Source organism: Eutrigla gurnardus, assembly GCF_963514095.1.
Source record: "Eutrigla gurnardus genome assembly, chromosome: 21".
Lineage (NCBI taxonomy): Eukaryota > Metazoa > Chordata > Actinopteri > Perciformes > Triglidae > Eutrigla > Eutrigla gurnardus.
In genome coordinates, this window is record NC_139932.1 from 5303454 (window position 1) to 5325290 (window position 21837).

General features: G+C 40.9%; 1 protein-coding gene across 8 annotated transcripts in view; it reads right to left on the minus strand.

The window, feature by feature from the left end:
* Positions 1-4777: 4777 nt before the first annotated feature.
* celf2 (cugbp, Elav-like family member 2) overlaps positions 4778-21837 on the minus strand; it is a 203720-nt gene continuing 186660 nt past the window's right edge. For 3 of the 8 annotated variants that reach the window (XM_084039204.1, XM_084039203.1, XM_084039198.1), the window contains 4 exons: positions 19485-19601; positions 16020-16217; positions 14276-14419; positions 4778-11455 (listed from right to left, as the gene is read on the minus strand). In XM_084039204.1, the coding sequence (XP_083895330.1) occupies positions 11328-11455; positions 14276-14419; positions 16020-16217; positions 19485-19601 (587 nt within the window). In that variant the 3' untranslated portion in view covers positions 4778-11327. Of the gene's footprint in view, positions 11456-14275; positions 14420-16019; positions 16218-19472; positions 19602-21837 lie in introns of all 8 variants that reach the window. The other 5 variants (XM_084039205.1, XM_084039199.1, XM_084039200.1 and 2 more) reach the window with 4 other exon arrangements.

A 21837-nucleotide genomic window follows, 5' to 3' on the forward strand; every position in this document is an offset into this window, starting at 1 on the left:
TGTCACTATGGTATAGGAATGATACTGTGGGCTTAGAAAGAATACACAACATGTATTTGATAACAGGGACCCAATTGTCAGAAAAAATCTTGGCATGTTACCTTCTGCAGACCAGGATGTACTTGGAATATCGATTTTTCTGAAACAAAAATACCGTATGTCTTATTTATGGCTTATGTTTACTGAATATAACAACCTAATGAAACAAGGTAACATAACATGGTAACATAACAAGGTAACGTAACAAGCTAACATAAGGTAACGTAACAAGCTAACATAAGGTAACGTAACAAGGTAACGTAACAAGTTAACATAACAAGTTAACATAACAAGGTAACCTAACAAGGTAACGTAACAAGGTAACGTAACAAGGTAACGTAAAAAGGTAACGTAACAAGTTAACATAAGTTAGCGTAACAAACTAAGGTAACAAACTAAGGTAACAAGCTAACGTAACAAGGTAGCGTAACAAGGTAGTGTAACAAGGTAACGTAACAAGCTAACGTCACAAGCCAACATACCAATGTTAATGTAACAACATAGTGTAACAACATACCGTAACAACATAGCGTAACAACATAGTGGAAAACATAGCGTGTAACAACCATGACAACCGTGACAGCGTAACTCGCCTAAAAAAGTCAGAGTCACCTGGAGTGTACTTTCTAACATAACATTGCAGGCAAGAGTAACAAGTGCAAAATCATTTTAGGTTTAGGTTTCACACAGAACACAACAGAACAGGAACAGTCATGTTTGTTTGGCCATTCCCACCCAACCACAGTGGACGCTTGTTATAGTGGTTATTATACAACGTAACTTTCAATAATGGTCATGCAAAATTCACTTGGTCTTGGGTTCGCTCATTGCTCTGTGGTTTGCAGAAATGTTAAATATCAACAAGGTTGAACCGAACGTGATATTTAATACAAGTTAAAGTCAAGGTACAGTATGAAAATTGCTGTTAATAAACACTTGTTTGCTTTAAATTTGATTTTTTATGTGTTCGCCTGCTAAGACGCTAACCAAATGCCTGATGAGTAGAAATCACTTATTCTCAATGATTAAATTGTGAGGCCATTCATCTGGCATTGGAACCAGCACCTCAATAATCGTGAAGTCAAGACACTCGGGGGTTGATATTTATTATTTAGCTGAGAATGCTGCTGTATTATATGTAAGAACCTTACTGAGTCATTTCCTCCCCTCACTCTGAACGTGTCCTTGTGTAAAATGTGGAATCAGATGTGTCCTTGGTTGTAATCATGTCTCTGATGTTGTTGTGACCTGAAGAAATTGCTTCTTTCCGACAAAAAAACAAAACAAAACATACAGTTTTTCAAACTAACGTGAGCAGCAAAACTCCTCCGACCTTTGACCCCCTCCCCCCGAGGGAACTCCATCAGAGATGATCCGGTTTCCTGCGCGCTGCTCTGTTGGAGAAGTTAATCTTCATCAGCTCCAATCAAACGCTTCCTCTCTATGATCGGACCAATTTCCTGCTCTCCATCCCACAGCCTCGGCTCCTCCTCGGCGCTCCTCGCAGGAAGGCAGCTTCCATGCTTCCGTTGGGAACGTGACTGATTGAAGCCCTGTGTGTGAGTGTGTGTGTGTGTGTGTGTGTGTGTGTTCTCAGCCCCTGCGGCATGTCTTGTTTCTACCTCTTGTGAAGGCATGAATAATAGACTAGCTGCGTGGTTTGGTGGTTTAAGAGCTTCTTGTATCTTCAAAAAACATTCACAGGGTGGTAACAAATTGCCTGCTGATCAGCTGCATAATGCATTTCATCTACTACATTTTACCTGCATCCAAATATGACCTGAATCACTTACAGCGCTGCAAAGAAAACCGCCGGCATTGTGCTAAGGTTTCATCGAGTGCAATTCCTCTACTTTCATTTGCAAACAATGTCTTTGTGTTTGGTCTATTGATCCAGTATCGCCGCGGTCTATACTCACTATAAATAGTCTGCCATTGATTGTGGGATTTATTCATGTGTTATTTATTCTATGCAGCAGAGAGGCTTCATGATGGGTGTTTTGGAAGATTTCAAAACACCCAGGAGGAGCACAATGGGAAAAGTAGCAAAAGAATGACACATTTAACTATTATCATGTATTTACATTATTTTTAAAAAGCTGGTAATAGTGTACATCAGACATGGCTTCCAAAATCTTTACTTTTTGCCGTGGGTTTTTAAAAAAGCAGTACTCTAATGTTTTGTGGCCTAAATGTTGTCAAAGGCTTTTGGACTAAAAAGACTCGAATGTTGCCGTGTCCTTGAATTCCCCTGCACTTTAAAAATGGTCAGATTAAAAGAAGCTGCCCGTTCTGCCAGCGTCGGCCTTCAAACGTCCACACATGTCGAAAATGTTCAGAACGGAGTTGTGTGTCTTAATGTGCGGACCTCACCTTGAATCTCGAACGTCCCGGCCGACAGCTGATGTAGCGGTCGTCTGCAGATGCTCACTTCCTCCCCGGTAGGACTAAACGGCTGCTGATTGTGGGTGTGCAACCATCTAAATAGCAGCTTCCTCTCCCAGATAACATTCCCACACAACAGAACTGCAATGTGTATTACGTTTTGAGGGAATGTATTTTGCCTTGGATTACATTTAATTTCAAATATGTCCGTGGAAGTCTGCATAGGGAGGTTGAGATGGTTAGAAATAAATAGAACCTTCAACCTGGAGACCGCTGTTCGTGTCCCGTGGGAACCAAGTGCTTTTGTTGAGTTGGTTTTGTAGGTTTTGACGTTTCAATGTGCGATATCTCGATGGAAACATAATTGAGGGTGCAGTTTAGTCGTAGGAGACATGGTTGCTAAATACACATCACCCCGCTGCCTCACACATTCCCTTTTGTGGCGGACTTCACGTTTGAAAAAATTATTCTATAACAGCGCATACAAAAACCCAAAAGTAAAGAAAAAATAAAATAGGGAGCTGCAGACATGCTCTTGAATTACAGGCCACACGTCGACAATAATAGAGGTGTAATATTATCTATCCACGGGTAGGATCCACAGACTGAGGGCAGTTTATTGTATGCCTTGCCTGAACCACACAATCAATATTTAATAACAGACTTGGTGGACTTGTGCAGTGATGAAAGAAAAAGAGGCCCTAATGTGCCAGAGAGCACATAATGTACAGCAACGTGGATATTTGTACTATAAAGATAAAATATTTAGAGCGTTGCAGGTTGAAGATTTGGTTTAAAGCCAGGGGATCTGCAGCGGTCTGACCCATGTTCAACGTTGGTTTTTAGTTTTTTAAAAGCAGCTGGTAGCGTCCAGATCTTCACATTGTTTCCCAGTCAATCTTTTCTCAGAGCAACAGAACCGGCATGTTAAACAATCCCTGATATCTGTCAATGAAAGGTGAAACTTTGACCTTTGACTTCTCTTTCCTCTCTCTCTCTCTCTCTCTCTCTCTCTCTCTCTACTGGGGATGCAGTTGTGACAGTGAGACAGTACGGGAGTGGATCGGACACAAAGTGGACATACAGTGGACAGGCCACGCCCAGGACAGCGGACAGCACAGGGGGGAGACAGCGTGGGCCGATCCCCGACGAGGGAGAACTCGCAGGGGCCAATCAAGGTCGGCCCCCTAATTGAAAGCATTTGGCCAATTCCAGTCTTAAGTTTTTATCGCAACAGCTGGGAGAACAAATTCTGAAGGAACTTTTTTTTTTCCATCTCTCAGCTGTATGAATGAGAGGATTTGTAAATCAGACAGAATAACAAAAATGTATAATTTGACATTTTGGGAAATATTTGCTAATATTGATACCACTCTCATGTTTGTACGATCAATGTGAAGCTACAGTCAGCAGCAGCAGTTAGCTTAGCATAAAAACTTAAAACAGTAGGAAACGGCTAGCCTGAATTGCCTTGCTGTAGAGCTTTTGATGTCTGGTAAACTCCCGTCATTCTCAGAAATTGTTGCTCAGCTAATATATTTATACACTGGCATTTTTTGCACACACAGTGATACCTGCAGTTAGATTTTAGATACATAGTCAATGATGCATCATGTTAGTATTAAGTATAAATAGTAAGTATTTAAAATGGTAACATTTGGAGACAGAACAAATGTATTGATATTTCTATGATTATGATTAGTGGATTTATGCAAACAATTTTTTACATTGGGTTAAACTTTGGTAAACCATGAACCAATGGCAAGCCTCATTTATCACTTATAAAAAGTACTAATATTTCAGTCGTGGTCGGTTCCACAAACTACATACTGGATCTAACATAGGGGTTGATGGTACGAATCTAAATCTTGTGTAGAATGTGACTCAGCATATTTCCCAAAATGGCAAACCATCACTTTAGGCTAAGAAAAAAAATGCATGAAGCTAATTTTGCTTCTTTTTACTGGTTAAACTTTCATTGCGATTATGTGAATATGAAACCAACAGGATTCCCAGAATCACGTCTGGCCGTTTTTCGGGCGATGACTTATTATCGACTGTCACGCGACGACTTGGGCTACACAGTAATATACATACAAACACTTCGATGTATATTTACTATGTTTGGTGAGAACAGCATAGTGAGTTGTCACTGGGGATGGAGTCAACTTTACTATGTGGGGGAAAAAAACAAAAAACAAAACCAAAAAGGTGAACACCAGGGAGGGAAAGATAGAAATGAGGGAGAGAGACTATGAAAGAAAGAAAGAAAAGGAGAGAATGGCAGGGAGAGGTGGTGGAACAGTACAACATCAGACAGCCACTGGAACATAACAACACAGAGAGAGACAAGTATTAGGAAAAATGGTTTAATATAGGAGACAGAAGCAAAAAACTGCATCACACAAGAACATACGTTTACAAAAATAATTCTGACTGCTTCAGCTACACAGTTAGTTCACAGAGAAGGACAGAGAAACCGGAAAAATCTAAACAGCTAAAAGCAAAAAAGTTCTAATTAGTTGATCTCTTTATTAAACTAATACATTAATCCACTGAAGGTGACTAAATATTTCTATTCCTTCTTTTTCTATAATTGTCTTATCGTGTAGACGGCACAATACAGAAGTCAAATGAAACTTACCGCTGTTGTATAGACAAACTTGCTAGAACTATTTAAAAAGCAAAAAATGAAAGATCTGACACTCACCTACCCTCTGTTTTCGGAAAAAAAATAAAAGAAAGAAAGAATGAAAGGAAGGCAGAAAGAAAGAACAACACTCAAGTGAGGAAAAAGAAGTGAAAGAAATAAAGCCAAAGATCTTCTAGAAAATCTTATATCAAAAGCCAACTTCCTTGATGCCAGCTAGAAATCATACTCGGGGACCAGTCAGGGTCAGGCCACACCACCAGGCCAGACAGCTTTTTTCTAAGATTTTTTTGTTGTATCCTTTAATCTCCAGTATAAAAAATTCCACTGGTACAAAATGCATAAGTACAATCAGTTGTAGAAATAGGAAAGCCTGCATTTTTTGTACTTTTTAAATCCCATCCAGTGACAGATTTTGAAGTGTTGTCAAACAAACATACATCACGCTTACAGGATCCACTGAAATGCATTGACTTTGGCTTCTCTCAAGACAATAACTTTAAAACTACTGAAAAACCTTTTTTTGTTGTTGTGAGAATCAAAGGAAAGAAAAAAAATTTGGATAATTTCTACAGACAACAAGCTTTTTTTTTACGGCACGGAAAGAGAGAACACACAAAACATTTTTTTCCTCAAAAACCTTGACATAAGCCATAATGCAAAGAAACGACAATTCATTTTTTTTAGTTTTTTTTTCTTTCAGATTTCATTGTTTGATAAATAGCACTTAAGATAATTAAGAAAGAAGGAGAACAGAGAAGTGAACAGTGACGAGATAGAAAGATTACAACGAGCATCTGCGCTGAGAGCCCCCGAGGTAAGCCAGCCCAGGAACCCGCTCTCTACCGCCCTCTTGTGCTTCCACATTGAAACAAAGACAAGATGCTTCGCACTCGAACCTGCACAGACGTTCGGGGGGGGGTTTGGCAACATCGTGTTTTTTGGGGACACGGACAGCCGTATGACGCAGCAACGCAGAAAGGTGACGCGGTGTAATGGCAGTTCTCTCGGATGCGGCGGTCTGCAGCGGGTTTGTACGACATCGAACCGGCACACGTGGCTGGTCCGGTAACACTGACTGCTCCTGTCCGGCTGTCATACAGGTAGTTATGGCTGTTTGTGGCACTGCTCATGTGTGTACTGCATTTCAGGAAGATCAAAATAAAAAGTAAAAGAAGTCTGCTCGCCTCCCTCCATGAGATCACGTAAAGTTTGTTATTGGGTTTGGTCTTTGAGAGGATAATGAAAGATGCTTCGCCTTCTACTCGGCTGTCGGCGGTTGTTTTGCCTGCGTGGACCTGCGGACGTGACCCTTTCCTCACCGACCGACGAGCGCTTTATTTCCCCTGCTGCTATTCCAATAAGACGTCTCTCCACATAACCCTGTTTCTAATAACCACGGTTAGCCTGGGAGACAACAACCAGACGCCATCCTTCAAACGCGTCCTCCTCCTCCTCCGCCACCGCCACGAGGACAAGCTACCTCTCAGCCTCTCCGATCGGAACAAAATGGTGGGAAAAGCGAAAAAACCCAGACTTTGTAAAGCGGGAGGTTAACTGTACACAAAGGTGAACCTGGACTTGGCACACATCACTGACTGACTTGACAACATCTTCTACTCTTATAATACTGGTACGACGCTCCCTGGTTAAGGCGACTGGTGAGCTTCTGTAGAAAATAATGCTGCCTTTATTTTTTTTTATTTTTTTTTTGCAGACCGTAAACTAGGCTTTCAGGGAGGGGTATCGGGGGGCAGTAGAATCGACTGACAACACTGTGCCATGTAAACGGCTCGACTATGAGAATGTCAATAACACACTTTGGCATCTAGACGTGGTTTCGGCCCGTTACGCCACAAGACTCACACTCGGAGAAGTCGTACAACCTCTTTAAAAAAAACTAAAAACAAGACGTCAACGGACAAAGTTTAGAAATCGGACAACTGGCTCCGGACCGTCCCGCCTCCCTCTCCTTGGCGGCGGGGCGTGTGCTTACTTTTTTTCTTGTTCCTCAAGAGATGGAGGTCGGGTTTGCGAGTCTTGCCCTGTGCTTACATCATGAAAGCAAAACGTCTGAGGTGATACACAAACGAAATGATCCCTCGCCGCCAGAGACAAACGACGCCTCAGACGCGTTCGGAGCCTCGACAAACGGGGGATAAGAGGATTTGGAGAAATAAGGCTTCCGCGTATGACTCTCACCTCAATTTGTTCGTTCTGAGCGGCGGGACGACGCGCGGGAAAACAATCAAAACAATACATGCTGAAGCCTGATGCCTGTGCTGAGAGATACTAATAGAGAGAGAACAGGAGTGCAAAGATTCGTGGTAAGGCTTTGATGAATAAAACGGCTGTACAATGGCTAAAAATATCAGTGCGTGAATCTCGTTTTTTGTGTGTGCGTGCAGCTGGCGGGGCGGTGGCGGTCGCTGTGGAGGTGTTCACACTCAGAGGCTCTCACGCACAACAACAAAGTAAACTGTGAGGTCTGCACGAGAATGTGTGTGTGTGTCCGTGTGTGCTTGTATATAGATATATATATATATATATGACACATGGGCACTTTTTTTTCGTTCTTTTTTCTTTTACATCTTTACAAAGAAAAAAAGCAAACATGACATTTCTCAGGCAACAAGACCACAGAATAGCAAGTTAACAAACTCTTTTTTAAATCTATATTTTTAAATATGAGGGATCCATACAAAACACTTATAATAAAATACCCATGTTATCAAATAATTTCACAAGAAATACACTGACGCGCTAGGCAGGAAGTACCTTCAGAATTTGGCACTAAACTCCACTGATCTTGTCTTTTTTTCTTTATAAGACATTTTGCTGAACAACAAAACACATCTAAATATTGTTTCCCACGAGAGAAATAAAATAATAATGACATTGATGCTTCACAAGCTGACATTATATATATATAGATATATTTATATTTATATATATTTTTAGGAATTTTATATAGCTAATTAACCAACAAGAAATTTAGCAAATAGGGACTCCTTTAAAAGAAAAAAAAAAGAAATTAAAAGAAAAGAAACAACAAAGTAACTATTATAGTAATATGAAAGGCTTTGTCTATTGTTCAAGTAAACTGATTTTTTAGTCTTCTCTTGAAAAACATGAGACATTTAAGACCGTAAGACTTGTGATGAAACCACAACTAAACTCACGAGAAGCACCGACGTTAACGCAGGTTACAGGTATCTTAGTTTTTTTTTCCTCTATACATTTAAACAGTAGAAAATATAGGTCATTTCATCATGTGCATTTAAACCACGGATTGTCTATCTGTGAGTCAGTTCAGCAAAAGGTGACACAAGTAGGTAGCATTTTTCCCACCCAAACAGGGCAAATGTCTTTTTTATTTTTACCTTTAAACTACTCTAGAAAAAAGTGGTTCTATATATAGACTTTGAATGAGAAACAGAGCCACTTAAAATGGCCTTATCAAAAAACTTTACACTGCCTGAAAAATGTAAAAACCATTGGAGAGCTCTGAGAGAGTCTAATATTGATCAGACAGTTTTTATTCAAAACTGTTTGGAAGTAGTCTTATTTTTCAGAGAAACTGGCGCGGACTGCTTCTGGCCCGCGCTCTGTTTTTCATCGGCGCCAGAAGCAAGATGACGCGCCAATTCCTGTAGTGAACTTTCAAGTTTACTTTAAATGAAGAAAAGAAAAGAAAAAAAAAACATTAAGAAGAAGAAGAAGAAGAAAAAAAAAAAAAAAAAAAAATTAAAATGCAGGAAAACATACTGAATGGAAATCATTTTGCCACAGGTTGTTGTTTTTTTTCTCCAAAAAAGAACATTTGTTTTTCCATAAAAATCTCAGTCTTTTTTTTGTTTTTCATATGAATGCAGCTTTATATCTTTTTCACATTGATTCATTTCTCTTACCCCTCCCTCCCGTGTTGCCTCCCTCCCTCCCTGAAACCCTCCCGGAAAAAAACAGATCCAAATGAGGTCACATGCAAAAAAACAACAACAACAAACGACAACAACAAGAACAACAACAAAAAAAATAATAAAAAAATCATGAAAAAATCAAAGTCCAAAAAAAGCGAAAAAGTTCAAAGTTCAAAAGGTCAGTAGGCGGCGGAGGAGGAGAACCAGGTTATGATCAGGTGAGCTCGGAAAAGACATCAGAAAAAACAATGACGGGGGAGGAGGACGATGACACTTTTTTTTGTGGGGATTTTTTGTTTTTGTTTAAAAGTTTGTTTTTTTTTGGACGCCACGGAGACATGCTAGGCAAACGATGAGCTAACAGGCATGGAGATGGGTTGTTCTAAAAGGGGGAAAGAAAAAACGGGAGAGGAGAGAGTTACACACAGAGAGCCAGAGCACCACACCACTACAGCACTTTTTCTGTTTTTTTTTTTGTAAAATCAGGAGAAACAACAACGGCAACAAACAACAACAACAAACAAACAACAATGCAAACCGGCAGAACGGCAACACCACTCACTGATTTCACTGGCAATTTTTTAGCTTTGATTTTGTTGTTTTTTTTAAAATGATATAATGTTCTAGGTTTATACTAACAGGCAACAACAACAACACACGCGCGCACACACACATACACAAAAAACACAGAGCACCCAAAGCTTTAACCATCCGATCTGAGATGGATGTGGACATTTGGGAGAAAATAGTCATATTTTTCGGTGGGGAGGGGGGGAAAGGGCTCTTTTAATTTCTTTCTTTTTTTTTAATTCTCAAAATATTTGGACGGGTGGTGGAGGTAAAGGGGGAGGGGCTACAAACAAACAAAAAACGCAAACACTCAAAACAAACAAAAATAAATAAATAAAATGAGCAAAAAAACGCAAGGTAGGAATTTGACAAGTGAAGAAGAAGTCCCACTACTGATGGTGTGAGGGAGAGAGCGGTAAAAAGAGAGAGAGAGATGGATAATGAATGGATGAACAGCACAGAGTGAGTGAATAAATGACACAGGGAGGGCAGAGGGGTTGCGATTCGAATGGTGGCGTGTTGTGATTGTGGTTTCTGCACTGAAAAAACATGAAAAACACCGGAGAACCCAATTCCACGAGACTTCTCCACAAGGGTCTACTTTAATGATGCTGTATACTTTATAGGAGTCCAATAACTTAACGATAGGCAATAAATAAAATCCTTTTTTTTTCATCTGAGGCAGTAAAAATGTTGTATAAAAATAGAACTGCTTTTTTACAAATAAAATTTACAGGCCTGTGGCTTTCTGTACTTTGAATTATTTATTTTTTTAATCTTTCAACAAACATCAAGTATTTTCAGTTACCACCTTAAACCCATAAACTCTTTTATAATTAGAATTATCATTATAGCCTTCATCAAATTCTGGATGTTATTTTGAAAATGTTCTGCATGCTGTAAATATCCCTTTCACAACAAAGACCAATGTGATCTGACCCAGAAAAGTGGTAACTAATTTTTTTTTTCACCTTCTGAGAAATAAAAAAAAGTTTTTTTTATTTTCACATAAATAATAAGACGTAGCCGGAGTATGATTAGCTTTTTTTTTTTCTTCCTTCTTGTGGTGGTGGAGTGTAACTGTACTGACTATAATGTAAAGAGGCCACTAACGTTTTGCAGCCTTTGCTCCCGGGTTGCCAGCAGGCATAGAGGGGTTTCGGAGAAGCAGCGGCGGCCTGCAACCAACACCGTGGAGGTCAAAGGTCAAATGTGCATATCGGCGTGCGCGTCAAAATAAAAAGAGAGAGAGAGGAGAAAAAAAATCATCATGGCTCCTTTGTCTTTACCTCGGTTCTGACTGTAACTAGTCCTCAAAAATGTATAAATAATCTCTGAGAAATAAAAAAAGAAATCTTCGAAACAAACTTTTTTAAAAAGCTACCAAAGATAGCTACTTCCTTCCATTGTAAAAAAAAAAAAAAAAAAAAAAAAATTGCACAAAGTAATGGCGGTAATGGAAGCGTTTATGTGTGTAAAAAAAAAAAAATTGTAATAAATAATAATACTTGAAAGCTTACATAAGAGAAACAAGAAAAAAAAAACAAGGCGTGTGTCTCCCTCAGGGTGGTTGTAGGTCGTCTCCCCCTCCCTCCCACATCCCTCCCTTCACCCCCCCCCCCCCCCCCCCCACCCCCCCAAGTCCCTGTGTCGAGAGGTCGTGGCTCGGTTTGCTGTTTTTTTTTTTCTCATTTTCACCTTTTCGTGGGGGGACTTACCCTAGCAGTGCTAACATGGGGAGCAGATAGACCCTAGTGCTAAGATCAGTACGGTTTGCTGTCATTCTTGGAGCGCTTCAGCTGCACCTTCAGCCGCTTCATGCCGATCTGGAAGCCGTTCATGGCCTGGATGGCTGCCTGCGCCGACACTGGATTGTCGTAGCTGACGAAGCCTGCGTGGGAACCAGAGGAGAGTTGGTGAAAAAAAGGAGAAGAAAGTGACAACGTGGCATGCTGGTCCTTTTTCCACTTGGCATGAAACATGCAACGGGGAGCATTTCAAAACCTTACTAATTTGTAGGGGTGGGTAAATATTGTTACGGCAGTATATCGCGATACTTTGCTACCCAATACAATATACATTTTTCAACTCCAAAGATCGATTAAAAAAAAGATTCATGTTTAGATGCGTTGTGAATGCAGTACTTTATCCTTTTTCATTTTATTTTCATAGTTTTGACTCAATTTGTCCTCTGATCAATATCATCTAATGTAAATATACAGGTACTTGTGTTTTCCTCTTTATTTATATCGCAATATCGTGATACGTATCGTATCGTGACCAAAGTATCATGATACTTATCGTATCGTGAGGTTCTTGCCAATACTCACCCCTACTAATTTGTATGTGAGTGGGTGAGTGAAGGTAAGCTGGAGTGTCTACCAGGCGTAGCTACAATGTTATCCTCTTTGATCAATCAGTCTGATGACGATCTGGCCTCTGGGGACAATGACCAATATTTGTGGAGCTGATCAATTAATCACAGTGTGACAATCGAGTTGGAGTTAAGAGACAACGTCTACATCGACAGTGAATGACATTCGGGTAATTTGAGGGCGGGTCAGTTAAAATAAAATGGGAGCATATTAGTCAAATATTACCTCAAGGTTCATTTGAATATTTAAGTACTTTCTAAAACATCATTGGTCACTGTCGGGTTGAATGACAGAATCGGGCGTGTTCAGGTCACTCGTGAAAGGACCCGCGCCTCACTGGTGTGGGTCAATCAAACGTAGCTAAACCTAACTTAGTGGTTTTGTTGCCTCAACCTAACTTAGGGCGTATTAGTAGAAGTCAGGTGCCAAGAGGCGCTGACCAAGAGATGGCAGGTGATGAGTTGGGAGTGAGAACGCGTTGCACATAGAGAATATTCTGACGTTTACAAGCTAGCTAGCTACATTAGTTACCAGTGGGTTGTAGTTATTAAGCTAACCTAAGTGTTGTAAAGGTACAGTTAGATTGGCATACTAACTAGTGGCCAAACGGTTACAAAGTCATCATTGCTGGCAGTTACATACGAATAAAATCCCAAATTAGCGAAGTTTCAAATCAACACCACTGGCTAATGTAGCCTACATTTTCATTTATTGACTGTCGTGTGGATGCTAACAGTGGAGATGATTGTGTTGTAATAATGCATGAAATACGTACGAGTAAGTAGATACAAGAGCAGGATTGTAAACACAGCTAACCTGTTGGCTTCACTAGCCTGTGTCTACTGATGCTAATGCTAATGTTAATGCTAATGCTTCATTGCTGTCGGATGCCAGGAAACAGGCGGGCGACGTGGACGCAGCAGCAGAAACATGGATGGATGATGGGAAAATGCGACCACGGCTGAAACAATGGTTGCCAGTTGTGTTGTTTATGTTAGCATCTCTTAAAAATAAAGATGAAATTTCACATAATCTTTGCAGTTTCTTGTCCAACATGAAAATTTTAACTTCTGCAATCAATCTGTTTTTATGCCTTTTCTATTTGCAGCTGGTCCCCCCTCGAAATCCGACTCACAACAGAAAATACAGTCTTCTGCATGACGGTCTTGTTTATTTACAGCAACTATGCTCGATTGAAAATGAATGTGTAATAATAAACTAATATTAAAATACTACTGGAGGCTCCTTCGCCGTGTTTCTGCGTCTGGAGATATCTGATTTATGTGGTTTACATCTACATTCAAATACACCCCTGGTACACAATAAGAAAATATTACAATTTAATGACTCCTGGAGGGGAACAGGGTTGTTGCATCAACAAAATAATAAAGCTAAGTAAAATGGAATATACATAATAATAAAAGCAAATGGGGGGGGGGAGTGTAGTGACACTTCTAATGTGAAGCATCATGAGTCTGCAAAAAATAAATGCAGCAGACAAAGATGGATGCACAAACTGCTTCAAAAATATGATATTAGCAACATTTTGACCAACGACGTAACAAAGGCCACCGTTGGTCACAATGTCAAAAATAGTGATTTTAAGGACAGTGACATTGTGTTTTATTCTTCTCACCCCCCCTCTCACTTTGCTTCCCCTCGTAATATCTGCAACCTCTAAAACTGACAGCAAATGCCTCGTCTTGCTTGTCTCAAACCATCCTCGCCATCCCCCCCCCCCCCCCCCCCCCCCCCCTGACAAGTATCACTGCTGTCTGTTTGTGTGCTGGATGCCTCCTGCATCCATGCTTGATTTATTTCTGTTTCCCCGAGTTACTACACGGAGGAACGGAGACACATTATTTGGAGGTTTCGTTGTTGATAAATGCGAGGCACGTTCAACTCTACACTAAATGCATTTCACCCTGGATTCGAAGCTTTTTTTAATACCAGGTGGAAAGGAGCCACTTGCTGTCCCAGTTCAGGGCTGAATCTCTTTTTAGTCCAACTTTAATGGCTTCCATAAACGTGGCTTGAGAGGTGAATTTGGAGGACACAACCAGCCTCTGCAGCCCTCCACGTCCCATTATTTGTTCCCTGCAGCATTCAGATGATCAACAAGTCTGGTATGAATCACAAGAAAATGCAGGAATTTGGGTCGTGGCAACACTTTATGTGACCTGTCATTTCCGAGATGGTTTCCTGGAATTAACTGTGCAATAATTCACTAATGTGAGAGAAAATAGAGACAATAAAGTTTTCTTGAGAAAACTAAAATATGAATATACGATGAGTAAAGACAGACAACGGCATGCATTCACAGGCGGGCGCCGTACCGAAGCACTTGCTAAGGTTCGTCTGTTTGTCGATGAAGACTTTGGCAGAGACCACGTTTCCGAAAGGCATGAACATCTGCAGTATGTCCTGGTCTCCGAACTCCTGGGGCAGGTGGTAGATGAACAGGTTGGCACCTTCGGGACCTGGCAGGGACGAGATGCAGAGCAAGCTGTGAGATCGGGGAGGCTTTTCACTTTGAGAAAAAAAAAAAAAAAAAAAACTGCAGGAGAGGGTCGCGTGCCGTGGCAACCGCCACGCTGTCGTCATAGGAACAGAGCCGTAGCACACGCCGCTATCGCATGACCTTGAGTTTGTTATTGCTTTTAAACAACATTCCCCAATTATACTGGACATTAAACAAAGACGAAGGCTCTCCGTGTTCAGTTAATGATAATATTTCTCGCTCTGTGTTCCCATGCTTTTCATTCATTTGCTCTTTCAGCTGCTTGGCGCCTCTCTGAAGAGAGGTCAGAGGTCGCCCCCTCCCCATCCTTCTAGCACACATCCTAATTCAAACAGGTCAGATCTCTCACAATGATTAAATATGCTCTTCACTGCTAAATGAAGTTCCATGTCTGTCCCTTCTTTGTGTCCCTGGAGGGGTTTTGAACTCCTCGATGGACGGTAAAAGAAAGAAAGCAGCTTTATAAATGAGACGTGGACAAACAAACACGACTCTATTTGGTTGAGATCGTTCATATCTGCTTTTTGTTCAACACTGTGGTTGAAAGCTTTTGGGACAGGTTCTGAATGAATAGACAGATATGTAGCTGAAAGTGTAATGTGTTGTTTTATTTTAGCGGGGCATTACTGTTTCCTGTTAAAATGCAACCAAAGTGCTGCACAGAGAATAATGATGAATGATTCCTCACAGTTTTACATTTTGTATTCCTTTAAAATATGTCTTTCTTTTGGTAAATGTTAACTGGAATTATATATATATATATATATATATATATATATATATATATATATATATATATAATGCTTGGAGGGAGCTTCCATCGTTAACTTAAAAATAGATTGCATACATTCTGGTCAACAAAGATACAATATAAAGTATAAAGCTGACTTGTGATTATTTGTAAAATGAAAGTTGTGTTTGTTTGTTGTATTTGGAGAGTCTGGTGTATGGTCCATACTAATAGATTTCAATAAATAAATTACATTTGATTATTTATCCTATAGCTGAAAAACCAGATTAGTCCAGATATTAATAAACAAATATTGATCTTTGTTCAAACTGTTTAAAAGCTGATTTGAAATCAAATTAAATATCAATACAGTTTTTTTTTATCAAATAAGTAGAGCTCATTACTCTCAGGAAGAGAAATATATTTTGAATATTGAAAAAAAAAAAAGATTTGTTAAATCAAAAAAATAAATCAATGATACACAAAAGTTCAGAATCTTACTAAAAGCACCCTGCAGTCCAGCCTTTTTTCTTGTTTAATAGCAGCTGATTTGCTTTTTATTCTTTCATCATTTCATCAAAAGGACTATTTTCTGAGCTGTTCTTATCAGATGCATAAAAAATCTAAGTGAGCATCCTTAGTATTTTAACATATTTAAAGCACAAAATAATCTTGACACTTGACGTTTTACACTCACGGTGATTAACATTTGTATTAACATCGTTCTATATTTCAGTGGAGAGTTTAAACGCCTCGTGTGATGCTCTGCAGAGGACATCCTCCCACTGCGCTGCAGCGCTGTGCAGACAGATGGCCCCGGGCTACTGACCCTCTTTCTGGCTGCCGGCGGCCCCTTGCTGCTGCAGCAGGGACTGGCTGTAGAGGGTGGGCAGCGCGGCGGCGGCGTACTGCTGGATCCCTGAGTAAGCCTGCGTCAGCGCATCCATGGTGCCTGCCGTCCCGTTGGTCAGTCCTGCGCCGCCCAGGCCTCCGTTGAGAGCCGCCATACCTGAGAGCATTTGAGCAACTTTACATAAAACCCAACAATAAAGAAAGAAGAGTGCACTTACTCATTAGCGCTCCCACTGAAGGTTGTGTTTTCACCACACACACACAACACTGTTACCAGACGTCACACACACACACACACACACACACACACACACACACACACACACACACACCGATAGTCACAGGAAGGACTAACAGGTCACGTCACGCACAAAAGACTATAGTACTGTAACAGTGAACACCAGAGTATTACTTTAAACACAATATCATACAGTATGGGTGTAGCTGATGACAGCCAGAGCCAGAGAGTCAGAAGCACGCGGCGTCGCACACACACACACACACACACACACACACACACGAAGAAAACACATGTGTCGACAAAACACAGACAAGATGGAAAAACACCAGAATGATGGAGTGAAAACACACTTTGCAGGGGCGTGGCCGTAACGCAGGGACACATTCAAACAGTCCCGTGGAAGCATTTGTGCACCAACTCATGAATTTTAATATAAAAATGCAGAAGAAAGCTGCAGGATCTCAGTGATTTTCCATTTGCAGTATGGGTATAATAACAGCAGTAAGATCATGTTTTATTTTCTCATCATCTCTTGGCCTCTGAGTCATATCCTATGCTGATCTTAGTTTGTTTTATCTTAGCTACGTGTAGCTGTAGGGGATAATGCGTTTGATTGTGTGTGTGTGCATCTGTCTGTCTGTCTACAGCTAATCAGGCATGCTAGTCGACCCACCAGATTCATATTTATTGTGCTCATTTATGAGTGTATGCTCAAGGACGTGTCATCGTTGTGATGATTCACACTTTTGTGGTTATACATATTTTTATTAAAACAATGTTTTACCGTCACATACTGCTGATGCTAATTTGCAAGTGATCAACAACTGCTTCAGTTTCCCCAAAGGATTGCAGATGGTTCCTCTCGGAAAGGCAATTCAGGTCTTCCTTGACAGGAGGAGAGCTAGTTAGCTGCTAGCAGCCGGTGGGCATCAGAGTCCGGCAGCGTGTTTGACTAACAGAGCTAACGGCTAATGCGACTGAACACACAGCAGGACTGACAGCTTGTGTCGGGAGGAAGCGTTAACCAGTTCAGCTGCGCAGACAGACAGCTGCATCGATTCAAATGAGAGTTGCGTGAGATCTGATTGTGCTTTTCTAATCATTCAACCAAACATTACAGCGGGGCCCGGTCGCCAGGACAGCTAAGTCAAACATCAGCAGCGAGGTGGGATTGTTTTCCAGCCTGTGACGTCTCAGTTTAGGGGTGAAGACGGGCACGTGGAGGGGGTGGGGGGCTGGTTTGAAAAGTGAAGGAACGCAGCAGTAACACTCATTAGCTGCTTGTAACGGCTTAATATCACGACGGAGGGCAACTTGTCTGAGGGGGTCTGACATTGGCTCGGCGTCCTGTCGCCTCGCCGTCAGACACAGTGAAATAAATTATCACCGCAGAGCTCCGGATTATAGGTCACTCATTTATTCAGGAATAATTGCACCGGTGACCTTTGCAATTCAATTAAGGCCTAGATGTGTTTAAATGAGGCCGGTTGGTGGAGGAGGAAGAGGGGGAGGGGGCACGATGCGGGGAGAAGGGTTAGCCTGGCTGCAAAACGAAAGCGACCCATTCTGTTTGAAAGGAGCGACATGCATGTGTGTGTGTGTGTGTGTGTGTGTGTGTGTGTGTGTGTTTCTGTATCCGTGCGCGCTCTGGTAGGCGCGTATGTGATTTACACAGCGGATACAGCTACTCCAGCCGAGGATCGGTAAAGGTCAGAGGAGAATAATGTGGTGGAAGAGGCCGGTAGTACAGGATCTCTGCTGTAATAACAGCTCTGATTAAGATCCAGCACCGTCTCCAGAGGTCAAAGGCAGGACACACAGTGCACAGCTCGGCACATGCCGGCCGCCGACTCAATGCAACTCACATGTGGATAGAAACGTGCGTCTGCTCTGTTGAGACACAGCAACTTATTTAGACTTGACATACCAAAGCACTTGGTACTAAACCAGCTGCAAACACTATCTATCATATTTGTGGCAGGAAAAGGTTCAAATATTTGTAGTTTTTGTTTACGGAGACATCATTAGGCTTGATATTTGTCAACATGTGTTTAAAATTTTATATTTTTGGTGGCACAGAGAAAGCATACTAGATTTTTTTTGTACATGAAAGATTATCAAATTTAGTATATATTTGGCATGAAGTTATATTTTTTTGTGCTAAATTTTAAATAATGTTTCATTAATTTTAATTTTAGCAGTATTTATTGGGCAGCAAATTGAAAGATTAGCATCTTCTTGCATTAACTGTTTTTCGAGGTAAATGTGTCTCATTATGTAATTTGTTACATGTACATGTTTAAATTATGTTGTTTTGGCATAAAAATGTGCATGAAAATTGCCAAATTTGTACATTTTGGGCAGTGAGAATGACCTGAATTTTTATTTTAAAAACTTGGTTTGGCCACCCATTCACAACCCTTTAACAGGAACACAATGACACATTAAATGGCTGTGAAACCATGACAACGTGGTCCGACACAGAGAGACATGAGGATACAGAGGCACTCCTACAGCAAGCAGAACCAGGACACAACCAGGAAGCGGATGGAGGGATGGACTGATGGATGGATGAAACATCTGCTGCCAGATGAATGAGTGAAGGAGCAATAACAGTTTACTGTGTAGTGAAACTAAGACGCAGAGAGACGACAGGAACCAAACAGCGTTACACTCTTCTTGTTATCGATGACTTTTTCTTCCTTCACCGATCTTTTTCTATCGCTCTCTTATATAATCTAAAATTATTGATTTTGAATCTATAAAAATGAATACATGACTCTTTGAGTTATATCAAATCTGTGTACTTAAAGTATAAATGATTTCCAAGTAGACTGGAATACATATGGAATACATCAGAGTTGGACAACTGCATGGGTTTTTTTTTATGTACTCAGCCTTTATAAATGATATATACAATTAATACTACAAAATGTTTTTTTGTCTTTTTAGTACAAAAAAACAAATAATGACAAATCATTGTTTTTTTTACACATGAGTCAATATGAGATATTGTCCGTTTTAAATGTAAAAATCCTCCAAAAACCCATATAAACATCAAACCCTGACGCGCTGCGACTCTCTGCGTCGGCTCACGACTTGTGGCGGCGGCGTTGCTGATGGGCGTGGGCGGTCGGGGGCCGAGGTGTGGGTGAAGGTGGAGTGGCTGATGGCAGAGTGAATACTCACTGTTGACGCTACCTGCTAGTGCATTTATGTTGTTCAGGCCCACGGTTGCGCCTGCCAGGCCCTGCAGGGTGCCCAGAGAGGTCAGAGAGTTCATGGCGCTGGCGTTGGAGCTGGCTGTGGTGCCCGCAGCTGCGGGAAGAGGGGTATAGAGGGGGGAGGGGAGGGGGATGGAGGGGGAGGAGGTGAAGAACGAGATGAGGAGAGTGAAAGGGGAGAGGTGGGATAAGGACCGAGGTGAAGAGGGAGAGTAGGAGACAAAGAAGCAATGTGTTACTCCAGTTTCAACAAGGTTCCTCCCGAAGGCGCTCTTATTAAACACATATAAAGAAGTACAGCTCGGCCTTTGTAGCATTTATACAGAAGGTGCGATGTGTTTAACAGTTCAAACCCATGCTGAGAAGACTTTTTAATGCTCTGTTTGCCCCTTTTAAATGAGAATTATTTCAGTGAATCTATTAATCTGCCGTTGGAGCCCAAACAGATTTTCCAATGATTATTTTCAGCACTTCAAATGACATCCAATATTGAACAAATTTGGACCATATTATTTTAAATTAGTCCAAAAAAGTTACATTTTGGATTTGCTTCATGAATTACTTTGCAAATTGTTGAAATTTATGCCAACTAAGTGTCGAAGAAAAAAAGGTCTGATAGCATTAACTGTTTAGGAAGTTTTACAGGAGTATTGAAAATATTCATAACACTTGACATTTTCTATGGAGGCAAATCACTATAGAAAACCTCATAATCGACTCACTCTCTGGATCTAGGTGCACATTAAAAACCTACACTTTCCATCTTTAAAATGCAACAAATGCTAAAAAAACTAAACTGCAGCCTTGGCAGAGGTGACTCTTAATGTTCTCTAGGTCCGAGTAAGGCACTATGATGGAGATGAATGCTGCGAGGTGATCAGCGTTTCATGAAAAAAGAAAAAAAAAGGTTGGGGCGCACTCACACTAAGTCGTACTGTGCCCAAGCATGTTTGACCCCCAGAGTCCAGTTTGTTTGACTAGTGTGGGTTCACGTCCTTGGTCCTGGTCCGGGTGGAAAAGGTGGGCTTCAGCCTCACCAGAATCATTTTAGACAATGGCGGCAAAGGCTTCGTGGTCCGATGAAGAAGTTGAGTGTAAACTATAAATTTAGTGTCGTATTACAATGTGATGACCTATGTACAAGAGGTCACCGTGCTGAGGCCCGGTTGGGACTGGGGAGGGTCGTGCCTTGGCACGGTACAGAGCGACTGGCCCAAGTGTGAGTGCACCCTCATTTTTCCATTACATCTTCTTTCAAATAAAACATCTTTAATACACATTTAGCTGTTTATTTTACTACTTGGTCTATTTGCGTCTGTAGATTTCTCCTGAATTCACTAAAAGTTACCATGAGATAATGTCTCATTAAACAAAACATTTAAGAAAACCAAAAAAAAAAAAAAATCGAAATATCAATAACTTCATGGTGAGACACAAATTTTGAACTCGTCTTTTTCCAGCGTTCAGATTTGTGTACTGGTATTGTGTGTATGTGTGTGTGTGTGTTTGTGTGTGCGTGCACATATTTGACAAAAGAGTGCTTCATTTGCTTCTAAACACAATGAAAACAAAAGTAATACGACTTTTGATCAGGAGAGATTCACAAAAGCAAGTAAATTGCTGCGTTCAAGGTGACGCTATAAAAACAGAAACAAGGACCATCAAAAAAAAAGAAAGAAAAAAAGCAGGCACGTGAACAGAAAGGCAAGAGATTTTTATGCTTGCAAACAATCTTTCAGAAAAGTGAAACCTTTATGATTCTCTCTCATATTTAAGTGACTTTTCACTGAGCACAGCTGGTTTTTAAATCACCAAAACACACACACAGTTCAACACAGTGGACACGAACACACACACACACACACACACACACACACTGGCACACACAGCGATGTGAAACGTGGTCCAGACATGAGCTGTCGTGGTGGTGGTGGTGGTGGGGGGGGGGGGGGATGGCGGGAGAAGTACGGTGCACAAAGCTCGCAAGTTTTTTTTTCTGACAAAAGAATCTCTTACGCTTGAACTCATCAAAGCGATGCCAACAAAGCAGCCGAGTACAATAATAAATGTGTGATAACGGCAGCATTATGTCGCCACATGGTGCAAAACAACAACACGGAAATCAAAAGAGGACCGGCCTGTCTCCATGCAGAACTGTCTATATTTATCAGACTGCCGTGACATTCCCAGCTTCATTGAGACATGCAGCAGAGCGCCACTCATTCACACTCAACCCGAGTGTGTACTATTCAAGGTTGGACTGACATTCAAAGTCAGGAAGAGAAAGAGAGAAAAAGAGAGAGCGAGAGAGGCTGGGATGAAAGTGAAAA